Source organism: Perkinsus marinus (assembly GCF_000006405.1).
Source record: "Perkinsus marinus ATCC 50983 genomic scaffold scf_1104296959400, whole genome shotgun sequence".
NCBI lineage: Eukaryota > Perkinsozoa > Perkinsida > Perkinsidae > Perkinsus > Perkinsus marinus.
In genome coordinates this window covers 56,976-69,150 of record NW_003206415.1, presented here as the reverse complement: position 1 = coordinate 69,150, position 12,175 = coordinate 56,976, and the positions used below count along the sequence as shown (strand labels likewise).

The following is a 12,175-nucleotide window of genomic DNA, read 5'->3' as shown; positions in this document are numbered from 1 at the left end:
TTGCTAGCTACTCGCTGCATTCGAGTGTATCAATATGAGAGGTTCAGTAACTTGACTTAATCAAACTTAAGAGGTATTGAGGTAACAATAATTTTTTCGACGATATTTTTCCCACTCGGTTGCTGAGGAGATAGTTGTTAAGATCATCCCAGATTGTATACTCGCGATTCAGTATTAACACCAACCCATAAGCCTACTGCATTGATACAAGTGAAACACAGCACATATTTCCTACTAGAAACTGAACAATAATTCCAAATGAATTCTATATCAACTTCATACACTGTGCAACAAATGACGACTTGTGTGCTGCTGTCTCCGCTCGCAGTGTAGACTATTTCCATACAGTATCAACATCATACACTGTGCAACAAATGACGAATTGTGTGCTGTTGTGAGGTCAGTCAGCCAAGAGTCGTTGAGTGAGATGGCTAGTAACACTAGTGGTCATCTGGCGACCATATGGGATATACGATAAGGCGTACCAGAATAGAGCTAGAAACTGGATGATGACCGCAAGGAGTATCAACGCTCGGTGATGCGGGGAGTGAATACATGTATAAAGTGTAGTGAATAGTGCTAGGACGTATCTGAAATAATAAACACGATCGATGACCCTTTACAAACAACAAAACAGACAAGGCGGTCCACCCTGGTCTAACTAGGCCGACGACGACATTGGACTTCAAATTGGCACACGCACCAGTAGTGTAACACCACCCTGGTGATGGAAGAGAAAGTTCCCCTATGTGGTGCACTCCAGAGTACACCTCTCTTGAGCGACTTTCGTATCCTATCTCAGGCTGAATGAATATATGTTCGCTTCCCTCAGCTGAGCTCAGGAGTTCCTCAGGGAAAAATTCACACGAATTCAGCAAGAAATGCACAGAAAGATTACTCTAAGAATTTCCTCAAAATTTTCATAACTCTGCCACCAACACATACTACTCCCAACACACATAATCAGCTCTAAGCTCTGACATATTCACAAAAACCGACATGTTATCAAGTTACGAGAGGGACATCGTCTCAGCACCGTTTGCGTCGAATAACCGCACAGACACTATGGTGAATCGTTAGAAGTGACTCTTTCCTTAGGAGCAGTTACGGTTGCCCAATTGATCGAGAATTCAGATGACTGCAGTCCGCGGTCCAACTACATGTGTTGGAGACAGTATGAAAATTCCGAGGAAATTTTGAAAGAAATTCATACTGGTTCGCATGTGAAATTCCACAAGAGGGAAACCCTAAGCTCAGCTGAGGAAAGTTGACATCTATTTCATTCCCTAGAATGATGACAACTGCCAACGGAAACTGCTCTATTTCTCAGTCTAACCTAGCCTAGTGTTCACTCAAAGCTACCCCTCACTCACATTCCAGCAGCGATGACTCTGTTATTTCGGAACATGCACTTCACTTGTCGTAGTGGCCCTACTAGAAACATAGTAGATACCAGCTGTAGTACATTACCCAGTGTGTACCTATTACAAGGTATATAACGATCCTGGTCTCGAATAGGTAGAGCGTTGCTTAACGCAGTGAACTCGATGTCATCAGACCTAACCCCCAGAGTCTAGTACTAAAGGTAGTCACAGTAGTAGTAGTAGTAGTAGTAGTAGTAGTAGTAGTAGTAGTAGTAGTAGTAGTAGTAGTAGTGCAAAGTAAAGCTCAATGGCTTTCACATTGAAGGCTTACACCATACCATCATGATGATAACTACTAGATTAAGTTTTTTTCCCGAAAATTTAAAAATTTTGTCAGTGTTTCACCCATGGTTCAAACTGATGTGAGCTGGAGATTCTGTACGAGCAACTCTTATCCACTACGCTAGTGCAAATCTGGTCGGTCTGCCCAGGAGAAGGAGAGTAAATGAACCGAAGGAGCCGATCGTAATGAGGGTACCCGCGGTGAAACAGCATGCCCATCCGATGACCTGTGGAGACTTCAGTAAAGGGGGTTGATAGTACGGAAGGAGACTACTCGTTGTTCGATGGTGAGACTAGGGAATAGGCTGTCGTCGTGATCATACTTCCAAACATACGACATGCATAACATCATTCGCTGACGATAACGTCGATCAAACAACTGTGCTTTACCAAAACTGTGTTTATCTGATATCGAAGCAATCCTCGCAGCATACTATGCTGCGAGGTACTCCCCGATATGCATATACTATTAGGAGGTTTCCCCGTAGGAAGTTTCCATCTGGAGTAAACTGTATAACAGACTTGCTGGCCGACGCGGTGATCTCAGGATAAGCCTTAAATTCAATAAATGAATCTCTATCTCGAGACAAGACCATCGCCACATGCAGAAAAGGAACCAGTTCATTATTGAGTAAACAACCAAATAACTGTGCCGGTGACGCGAGTGTCGTATCCACGAAAACTTCGCCTTCACCATATCCTTTTTTCGAGAAGCATCAGCAATCAATGCAGCTCTGAGTCTTGCTCTTCTCAGTCTCACAGCGATATCATCAGCCTGAGGCTGTTCGGCATCATTATCCAATACAGCACCCATAGCGACAGCACAAGCATCTACCATTTCTCCCAACAAATTGTTGGCAACAATTCGGCATCATCAACCGCTGCCTTCAACGTTCTCAAAGAGTCAACCGAAAAGGGTGGTTGAGCTAATGTCTCAACTATGGTCCCACACAGATCTGGAGAAGTTGAAAACGTCGACATCAACAACGGTGCATCCATATTTTAAAACAAAAGAAAAGGAACCTAAAGAAAGAGGTACACAAAATACGAGGGCAATTCAAGGAAACGGTACCCTTTATCCACCACACAACCAAATAATCCCTAAGGGGAGATCGACCATCCAACAACACATGGATTCCGACAACTATCGACCACATACCCGTTCAACACCGAGCAAACTCCCCCAACACGGGGACACATCCATAAGTACACCAGACAGGTGACTAACCAACCACTACCACAACACAAGGCAAATCCAAACAAACAGTGAAAGGAACATACACAAGTGCATAGCTTAACATACATCGGTCCGACCAATAACGTAATCGGAACCATTCAGTTGGACTGACTAACAAGGATAGACGTAGAGTAGACAGATAGAGTCTCTGTCATAGAGACGTAACAAACCGACAAAGCAGCAATAACAAATTGTACGAGGAAACAGAAAGGAAAGAAACAATCGAATGCTCAGATGTTAGCCTCAACAATAAACATTATAGTTGAGTTTCCAGGAACACCACGAGGAGGTCTCTGAGCTCGTTAAACGAGCCTCGTTTCCATCTAACAGTAAATCACAATATATTCGTTCTTGAACTAGCCCCATAAATGGACCTTCGTAGCCGCGTAAGCCAGTCGAGCGACCGCCAGCTGCAACGATGATGCAGAGAGGTGCCATCGGGATAATCCAACAGCACCAGGGTGTCAGACTCAGGTCTCGGTCGTTGCCGCACATAGTGCGGTTAATGGGCTTACCTAGGCTACCACCCAAACCACTATACAACGAGATATCAAGAGTAATTGATATTTCGCGCGATTTAAATTTCGAAATCAAAATTCTATCTTGGTAAATTACAAGATACAGATGTTCGAAATCAATGGATTCACGGAATTGCCAAATTCGATTTGAAAACACACTGTGATTAACACAGGCCCGAAATGACAAAAGCAAAAAGTAATTGGTCCGATGAGAGCTTCATTTATTAAGCTTACCCTTAATCACAACCGAGTCATCTGTCGAATAATTCGACTGAAATTCGCGATCGCGAGCTCTGCAATTCAAAGGTCACTACTAGCCCGGCCTTAAGTTTGAGTACAGGCATCGTAGACAGAGACCCCGAATGACAATGTCCCTTTCACTCGTCTTAGCCTTCGGTCACGCATGACTTGTCCCTGTTGCTGTCCCCACGAGAGACTCTCCTTCATACATCGATATGCTCCGGTTTACACGTAACCAATGCTCCCATGCCTCTGGTACGCTACGGCACTAATCAACTACAATCGTTGATTAAAATAGTTGAACTATTTTTGGGTTCAGTGACCAGTCCAGTTGGGTTGAACAGTCTAGCAGTCTTCACGGCCAGTCTGGCGTTGGTTGTGCGTGCAAATTGATGTGAAGGAACAGACTGATTCCTATGTTGCGTAAATCTGGCCGGGTCTGGCCGTGCAAGCCTTTGCAATCGGAATCGGAGGAACTCAATGATTATCCCCTTTCGGAGCCTCCAATAGGGGGTAAACATCGAGTTTCATCCTAGGAGGTCAGATATGCTCCTGTGGATAATGCCGAACTCTACTCACCGTGTGATGACAGTCACAGTGATTAACAATTTTCAGTCAAGATTTTTCCCAGTAATCGATCCATGTTCAGCTATAACGTTGCTGTAATCTTCCTCGCCATCCCCGTTCGATCCTTGTGGGTAGACGGAGTTGTCGCCAGCCAGGGCTCAGAGCTTCGTTCCCTCCGTGCTCCTGTTGTCGCTGAGGAACCCCCCAATTGCTTACCTGACGTTTCTGACTTCGCGGGCAAAGATTATTGTTGGTTTATTCTGAATGATACAGTCGAACACAAGTGGTCTTCGGGAGTGCTCATTCGCGGTGACCAAGGACCTCTACCTTTTTTCTCTACTCTACAACTCGTAGTCATCGTGGACAAGAACTGGCGTCCTTACGATGTTGGCATATGGGCGTCGGGTTATACTAACCGCTTCTACGCTCTCCCTTTGGGCATGGGAGCCGACATATCCTTCAGCATACCAGAAGTCAACCGTGTCGGTGGAGAAACCACTAACGACAACGCGACGTTGGAGTTTGACGTACAACTGTTCACCACTGTGACCATTCCTACCATTGGTCGGGTCAACGCGAAGGCGGTGAAGAAAGCTCGTGCCTATGTAGATAAGATCCGTCCTGATAATGGAGCCTTTGTGTTCATTTCTGCTGTTGGTGAGGCCGACGGAATACACTCTAAAATAATTTTCCATGCAACCGTCCATGGCACAGACCTCAAATCTTGGCTTTACGAAAGTTATGTCGAGATCCATATCAGTTATCATGAACATGACCTAACAATGTACTATGATAAAGTGTTCCCTATCTTCCGTGCGTATACCAATCTTTAGTCTTATGGTGCTTGGAGCAGTGCTCCGACATTATTCATGGCGTTAAGGCATTCCGTGCTGTGAGATTGGCGATTATGGATCGTACTTGACTCACGGTCACCCTTTTGAAGCTCAACTTTTTGCCTAACAGATTTGGCGTTTGGGATCGGTGTCCACTACACCGTTTAAAGGCATGTTTTGCGTTTAGTAAGGTCAAGTTCGCAGGGCGAGCACTCGTCCGAGCCAAGATACGCCTTAGATCAATCTCGCCAGCGCGCTCGATAGAAAATCAATCTCGACGAAACGTGCCATTAGCACAATCAATTTCAACGGCATGTCTGAAGTCGATTTCGCTGAAGTCGATTTCCCATTGAGTAGTCTACTCAGAGTAGACCTGTAGAGAATCCACAGGCGTGCGGACGAGACAAAGCTCAAGCGCTAGGTTTATGTTATAATGATACCACTGCACGGTCCCCTGCGATTGCCGTTACAGTGCGCTATAGTGTTGGAAAATATGCACATGGGCAAATATATGTGTTGGTGACAATACGAAACTCTGAAGAGATTTTGAAAGATTCTTATGGGTGTCTGTCCACTCCTTCCTGAATTCATGAGTTAATTTTCATAGTATTTTGAGGAAACTTCTAATCCATTAGCTAGTAATGATGAATCAATGCGGCAATGGACAACTTCACTATAATCGGGAATTTTTCGGACAATCGCAAGAGTTGGATCTCCCAGGTTCTCCAACAAGTTATAGATATACAGATAGTTCAAGCCTCAGTTGAATATACGTTCCTCCAACTGCGTGACTCATATCGATGGTCTCATTCGGGAGCTCTATTGACCAGATCGGCCAACCTACGCGATAGAAGCTCATGTAGAAGGACTGCTGCTTCGTGCTCCATCCGAGATGCTGATTCTTCCAAAGTCCTTTCGACCTTGGTGACACCATCGGTGACACTGGTAGTAGACGACGACCCTGACCGACTTGGTGCTGTCTGTGATGGTGGCCAGTTATTCACTGAAAATGCGAAACCTGACAAGTACAGTAGTCTAGCAAACCTACTTATTCCAACCGCTATAGTAGTGTGAATTCGCGGTCCCGAAGTGGCCGTCACAGCCGTGCACAGTTTCTCCTCAACAGCTCGCGATCTCAACAAAACCTACCACCAGCAACAACAACACGTTTCCTGAGACAACACGATAATCTTCCGACTTGTGTGAAATTAAGTTGTTTTGGGCGTCCGAAAGCTCCATCGCTGAGAATATCCTCGATGTACATAGGAGCTCTCGTGATGATCTCCTGTTCCGGTATGAGCCTTGTCATGCTATCCTCAGCCTAAAGTGAATATCACAATAACAACAGCTTTCTCCCCCACCCACCTCTTTGATGGCCCCGAGCCACTCCTTATACAATGCAACCAAGGCTTGCACATTCCTCACCTGCGACGCTCGTGTCTCCAGTGCTTCCTATCAAATCATACATGCTACGTTGATAATAATGAAAACACCTTACAATCGCTGCTTCCACGCTAGCAGACCCTCGGCCACCAACCCGAACTTGGGACACCTGAAACTTGCGGTAACGAAGTTTTCTCAGAAGTGACATACACGTGTTCTGAGAGTAGAGCTCTTCTCCTTAACACTTTCGAATGCCCCCCTGAGCCAGCCCGACATGAACAACGATAATAAAACTGCGTTCCAAGTGACGTGGATCATATTTTGCTTACATCGTTTACTACGATGATACCTAAAATTTTCGCATTTAGTTTTCAGCAAGTTAATATGAACTTCTTGTCAATTCACTCATCAACGATGTATTTGTATTACGAAAACAGCACTGGATATACCAGGTCACTTTCATAAAAATGAAAGTATATGTTCCGCGTTGCGTGAATACCACTTCTCCGTCTTTTTGTGTTACTGCCACCCATGGCGCATTCCGCCAGCTCTTGTGTTGCTAGCTACTCGCTGCATTCGAGTGTATCAATATGAGAGGTTCAGTAACTTGACTTAATCAAACTTAAGAGGTATTGAGGTAACAATAATTTTTTCGACGATATTTTTCCCACTCGGTTGCTGAGGAGATAGTTGTTAAGATCATCCCAGATTGTATACTCGCGATTCAGTATTAACACCAACCCATAAGCCTACTGCATTGATACAAGTGAAACACAGCACATATTTCCTACTAGAAACTGAACAATAATTCCAAATGAATTCTATATCAACTTCATACACTGTGCAACAAATGACGACTTGTGTGCTGCTGTCTCCGCTCGCAGTGTAGACTATTTCCATACAGTATCAACATCATACACTGTGCAACAAATGACGAATTGTGTGCTGTTGTGAGGTCAGTCAGCCAAGAGTCGTTGAGTGAGATGGCTAGTAACACTAGTGGTCATCTGGCGACCGTATGGAATGTACGATAAGGCGTACCAGAATAAAGCTAGGAACTGGATGATGACCGCAAGGAGTATCAACGCTCGGTGATGCGGGGAGTGAATACATGTATAAAGTGTAGTGAATAGTGCTAGGACGTATCTGAAATAACAAACACGATCGATGACCCTTTACAAACAACAAAACAGACAAGGCGGTCCACCCTGGTCTAACTAGGCAGACGACGACAGTGGACTTCAAATTGGCACACGCACCAGTAGTGTAACACCACCCTGGTGATGGAAGAGAAAGTTCCCCTATGTGGTGCACTCCAGAGTACACCTCTCTTGAGCGACTTTCGTATCCTATCTCAGGCTTGAATGAATATATGTTCGCTTCCCTCAGCTGAGCTCAGGAGTTTCCTCAGGGAAAAATTCACACGAATTCAGCAAGAAATGCACAGAAAGATTACTCTAAGAATTTCCTCAAAATTTTCATAACTCTGCCACCAACACATACTACTCCCAACACACATAATCAGCTCTAAGCTCTGACATATTCACAAAAACCGACATGTTATCAAGTTACGAGAGGGACATCGTCTCAGCACCGTTTGCGTCGAATAACCGCACAGACACTATGGTGAATCGTTAGAAGTGACTCTTTCCTTAGGAGCAGTTACGGTTGCCCAATTGATCGAGAATTCAGATGACTGCAGTCCGCGGTCCAACTACATGTGTTGGAGACAGTATGAAAATTCCGAGGAAATTTTGAAAGAAATTCATACTGGTTCGCATGTGAAATTCCACAAGAGGGAAACCCTAAGCTCAGCTGAGGAAAGTTGACATCTATTTCATTCCCTAGAATGATGACAACTGCCAACGGAAACTGCTCTATTTCTCAGTCTAACCTAGCCTAGTGTTCACTCAAAGCTACCCCTCACTCACATTCCAGCAGCGATGACTCTGTTATTTCGGAACATGCACTTCACTTGTCGTAGTGGCCCTACTAGAAACATAGTAGATACCAGCTGTAGTACATTACCCAGTGTGTACCTATTACAAGGTATATAACGATCCTGGTCTCGAATAGGTAGAGCGTTGCTTAACGCAGTGAACTCGATGTCATCAGACCTAACCCCCAGAGTCTAGTACTAAAGGTAGTCACAGTAGTAGTAGTAGTAGTAGTAGTAGTAGTAGTAGTAGTGCAAAGTAAAGCTCAATGGCTTTCACATTGAAGGCTTACACCATACCATCATGATGATAACTACTAGATTAAGTTTTTTTCCCGAAAATTTAAAGATTTTGTCAGTGTTTCACCCATGGTTCAAACTGATGTGAGCTGGAGATTCTGTACGAGCAACTCTTATCCACTACGCTAGTGCAAATCTGGTCGGTCTGCCCAGGAGAAGGAGAGTAAATGAACCGAAGGAGCCGATCGTAATGAGGGTACCCGCGGTGAAACAGCATGCCCATCCGATGACCTGTGGAGACTTCAGTAAAGGGGGTTGATAGTACGGAAGGAGACTACTCGTTGTTTGATGGTGAGACTAGGGAATAGGCTGTCGTCTTGATCAGATATCCCGATAGAATACATCCATTGATTGCTATGAGGAGGACCAGAGGAAGGAGGCGACATGTTTACTGTAGTCGAAAAATGAGGTGAGTTGAGATTTGTCGACGATTATACACGAGTAAAAATATCGGAGTTGCGCGAATAATTCCGGTTGTGCACATAATCAGCGAAAGTTGTCCCTGTCACGATCTTGAGCTACCTGTGCGAGAGGGGTATCGGAGGCTCATCGTTTCACTACAAGGCCTGCCGACCAGTTTTTGCCTTACAAACTACACTGGTGCCGGTCTCTGAGACTCTCTCCCGTGTTGTTGGCTCTTCGTGCATGAACCGTATTCTCCAATTAAGGGCTATTCCAATACGCTGTATACAATATCCTCGCACAGTATTAGTGATCAGCTATCATCTAATCCAAGACGACTTCGATAGGCCAGGCATAGTAGCAGACTGAGAAGCTCTAGTCCGGATGTGTTAACAAACAGTCGAGTCTGTTGTTCATGACGAATCAGCGAGTTCGCGTTCATTCCGGAGATACCATCACGTCTGGTGGTGAGCCCTTGAGCAACGAGGAAACCGGTGGGTACATTTTGGAGGATTCCACTGAGGGTTAGAGAACCTTCTATACCGCAAATCTTCCCATTTTCTGTGCACCTTTCCATCGATAAGACTGCTATGAAATTGAGCTTCTCGGTCTAGGACAGAAGATGTCTCGCGGGGCTCCACTCAGGTAGAGAGGAAGAACTATCGTCTGGAGCATCGGGTGCCGGAAAGGACGGGGACTTCGACCCTACAGCCGAACGATGTGAAAAGTGTCTCCACTTACAAACGTCGATGATGCTTTCGTCAGGCGCTATGCTGGAGATGCGACTACGCCATCACACAAGCGAGATCGAGTCACTCAAGGAACGCCTCGGTGAGGTCGCCACCAGTTGGTATTTCAGAACAAAATGCATACTTCTGATTAGCCATTGCCGAATCCGAAGCGCCTAGGGATGAGCTGAAGATTCGACTTGTCGAAATGATAAAGAGAAACAGGAACTTGACAGTGAGCCCTTCTAACCGGTTATCGAGTCGATTATATTGACTAACTGATCCAATGAAAAGTGCTAAGACGTAGAGATCCACCCTTCCAAGTTAAGTGGCGTGTGACGAGTCGTGGACAATTTTCTCATCGAATTTGGGAGTTGCCCACGACTCGTGGAATCGTGTCTGTGGAATCCCTTGTAGTACAGAAATGATTCTCACAGTGCGGAGCTGCAAAATGGAACGCCGAATACCAACAACGTGACGTTGAAGGATTCTCTAGGTCCGCCTAAACTCCAAAGAGGCTCAGATGAAGGCGTTGACAACTGAGATCGAAAATGAGCCGAAAACGCAAGACGAAGGAAGAGATGTTGTGGAGATTGATGCCTATAAGTCGAAATACATCAAAATGGCGAATGAGATGCAGATAATGCGACAAGAACTAAGTGCCGCCAAGGCGCAAGGTTGGTGCGCCACCACACGATGTGAACATAGATCTTCTATTGTAGTCAGTAGAATGAGGAAAATATTATTTGTCGAGATAGGAGACCAAACTATCGCGGATGAAGTAAGACTGGATTGGCGGATTCGTTGGGCGCCACACTCTGTAGATTTCCATAAAGCACCTGTGGGAGGCAGGTTTAATTGTCGAGTCTTCGCTCACTGCATTTGTTAACTTTCAATACATCATCAGGACCAGGTGACCCGGTATTGATTACCTCAGCTCACCACTGAGACACTTGGCTGCGGCCACAGCAGGGAGACAACTCGTTGTGTCATGACAGACCCGATAAGAGAAATTGAAATTGTAGTTGATGAGTAGTTCTTACTGTACATCAGTGAGTCCCGACTCCCGACCTCAGTGACAGTTCTAGTGTCACTGAGGGCTGGCAGTAGGCTTTAGCGCGAGAAATCCCCCTCGTTGGAAGGCGGCTCTCCTCCCGCAGATGATCTCTGGAGGGCTGCCAGCTGGAGGCTACGAAGGCCGTGCTAACACTATAATGAGATTGAAACGTGAAGTGAAAGCCTTGAAGATGCAACTAAAACTTTTGAGCAGCGAGAGTGCGAACTGGAAGCACACAGAAGTTAAGAGGATCTTTTTCAGGCCCTACTGGCGAACAACGGGGAGCATCACCATCCTATATCTGGTAGGGCCTCATATTATTCCAGGGCGTTATGGCATCGGTGACTGCAGTGGTCCCGAGGGGTCAGAGAAATCGTCAAGTATTAGTCGCCTGGCTGAGACTCGGAGGAATCAACTGAATGCACTACAGAAGGAGGTGGTGGAGTTGAAGGGCATACTTAGAGTAACTCGAGAAGTAAACGAAGCGGTGAAGAGTCGCAATCGAACTCTCACGGAGCGAAATACTGAGTTAAAACAACAAGTATGAAAAGATTATCCTGGCTTGATATGGAAAATAAACGATGATCAGATATCAACATTACTACACAAGAGTGATAGTGATGATAAACTAATCGATGAGATGAGAACCTTCTTGGACCGGAAGATCGAGCGTTCTGATGTCCCACCGAGTTATTCCCATGAAGACAGTACTGGGAGGGAGACAGTGTAGGCCAATCTGCACTGGTCAGGGTATAATTCATCAGCGGATTCAGCAGGAAGAGAGCTAGGACCTATTCACATGCCCCTTTTCCCGGGTCTGAAAACGGTACACGGTAAATCGCCCTCGGACTCGGAACTCGGAAACGGGAAGCACTTGAATAGGCCCCTGGTCCACCAAGAAGGATCATGACGAATTTTCCGATCCGAACCGCGGGCCTCAGTTGCCTTGCCTGATCAGCCCGAACATCCACCCCTATAGAAGGCAGTCGGCAGATCATTGACTCGTTGTATCAGGAAGGACTTGAAAATGACAACTCCTTCCAAGAATAGTTGCACACGCCAGGAGTTGGTGTATGAGGAGATCGTTGCAAAGTGCGGTGAAGTGGAACTCGACCAAGTCTCGACTGAGACGACTTGCCGAATTTTCATGAATCGCGAGCGTAACGATCTAAGTAATAATGAACATTTTCAGCTCAAGAAGTCATATAACAGTAACTGTTATAGTATGGCTGCGATTAGTATAATTGTCAAATAGTTATACTTACCGC

General features: G+C 45.4%; 4 protein-coding genes across 4 annotated transcripts; 1 reads left to right on the top strand and 3 right to left on the bottom strand.

The window, feature by feature from the left end:
• Positions 1-400: 400 nt before the first annotated feature.
• Positions 401-1,708, bottom strand: Pmar_PMAR026977 (Vesicle transport protein SFT2A, putative; the record flags this gene model as incomplete). The annotated part of the gene is made up of 4 exons (XM_002773103.1): positions 401-590; positions 1,374-1,431; positions 1,489-1,559; positions 1,683-1,708. 4 exons carry the CDS (start codon positions 1,706-1,708, stop codon positions 401-403), a joined length of 345 nt encoding a protein of 114 aa, XP_002773149.1.
• Positions 1,709-4,342: 2,634 nt separating this feature from the next.
• On the top strand, positions 4,343-5,101 carry Pmar_PMAR026976 (hypothetical protein; the record flags this gene model as incomplete). The annotated part of the gene is made up of 1 exon (XM_002773102.1): positions 4,343-5,101. The coding sequence occupies one exon, from the start codon at positions 4,343-4,345 to the stop codon at positions 5,099-5,101; it is 759 nt and encodes a 252-aa protein (XP_002773148.1).
• An 806-nt stretch (positions 5,102-5,907) lies between these two features.
• Positions 5,908-6,779, bottom strand: Pmar_PMAR026975 (hypothetical protein; the record flags this gene model as incomplete). Its single annotated transcript, XM_002773101.1, has 6 exons — positions 6,695-6,779; positions 6,600-6,653; positions 6,467-6,553; positions 6,300-6,422; positions 6,150-6,246; positions 5,908-6,104 (listed from the first exon to the last, which is right to left on the bottom strand). Exons 1-6 carry the CDS (start codon positions 6,758-6,760, stop codon positions 5,908-5,910), a joined length of 624 nt encoding a protein of 207 aa, XP_002773147.1. The 5' UTR covers positions 6,761-6,779.
• A 661-nt stretch (positions 6,780-7,440) lies between these two features.
• Pmar_PMAR026974 (Vesicle transport protein SFT2B, putative) lies at positions 7,441-9,106 on the bottom strand (the record flags this gene model as incomplete). The annotated part of the gene is made up of 4 exons (XM_002773100.1): positions 7,441-7,630; positions 8,416-8,523; positions 8,845-8,951; positions 8,999-9,106. The coding sequence occupies 4 exons, from the start codon at positions 9,104-9,106 to the stop codon at positions 7,441-7,443; spliced, it is 513 nt and encodes a 170-aa protein (XP_002773146.1).
• Positions 9,107-12,175: the final 3,069 nt, after the last annotated feature.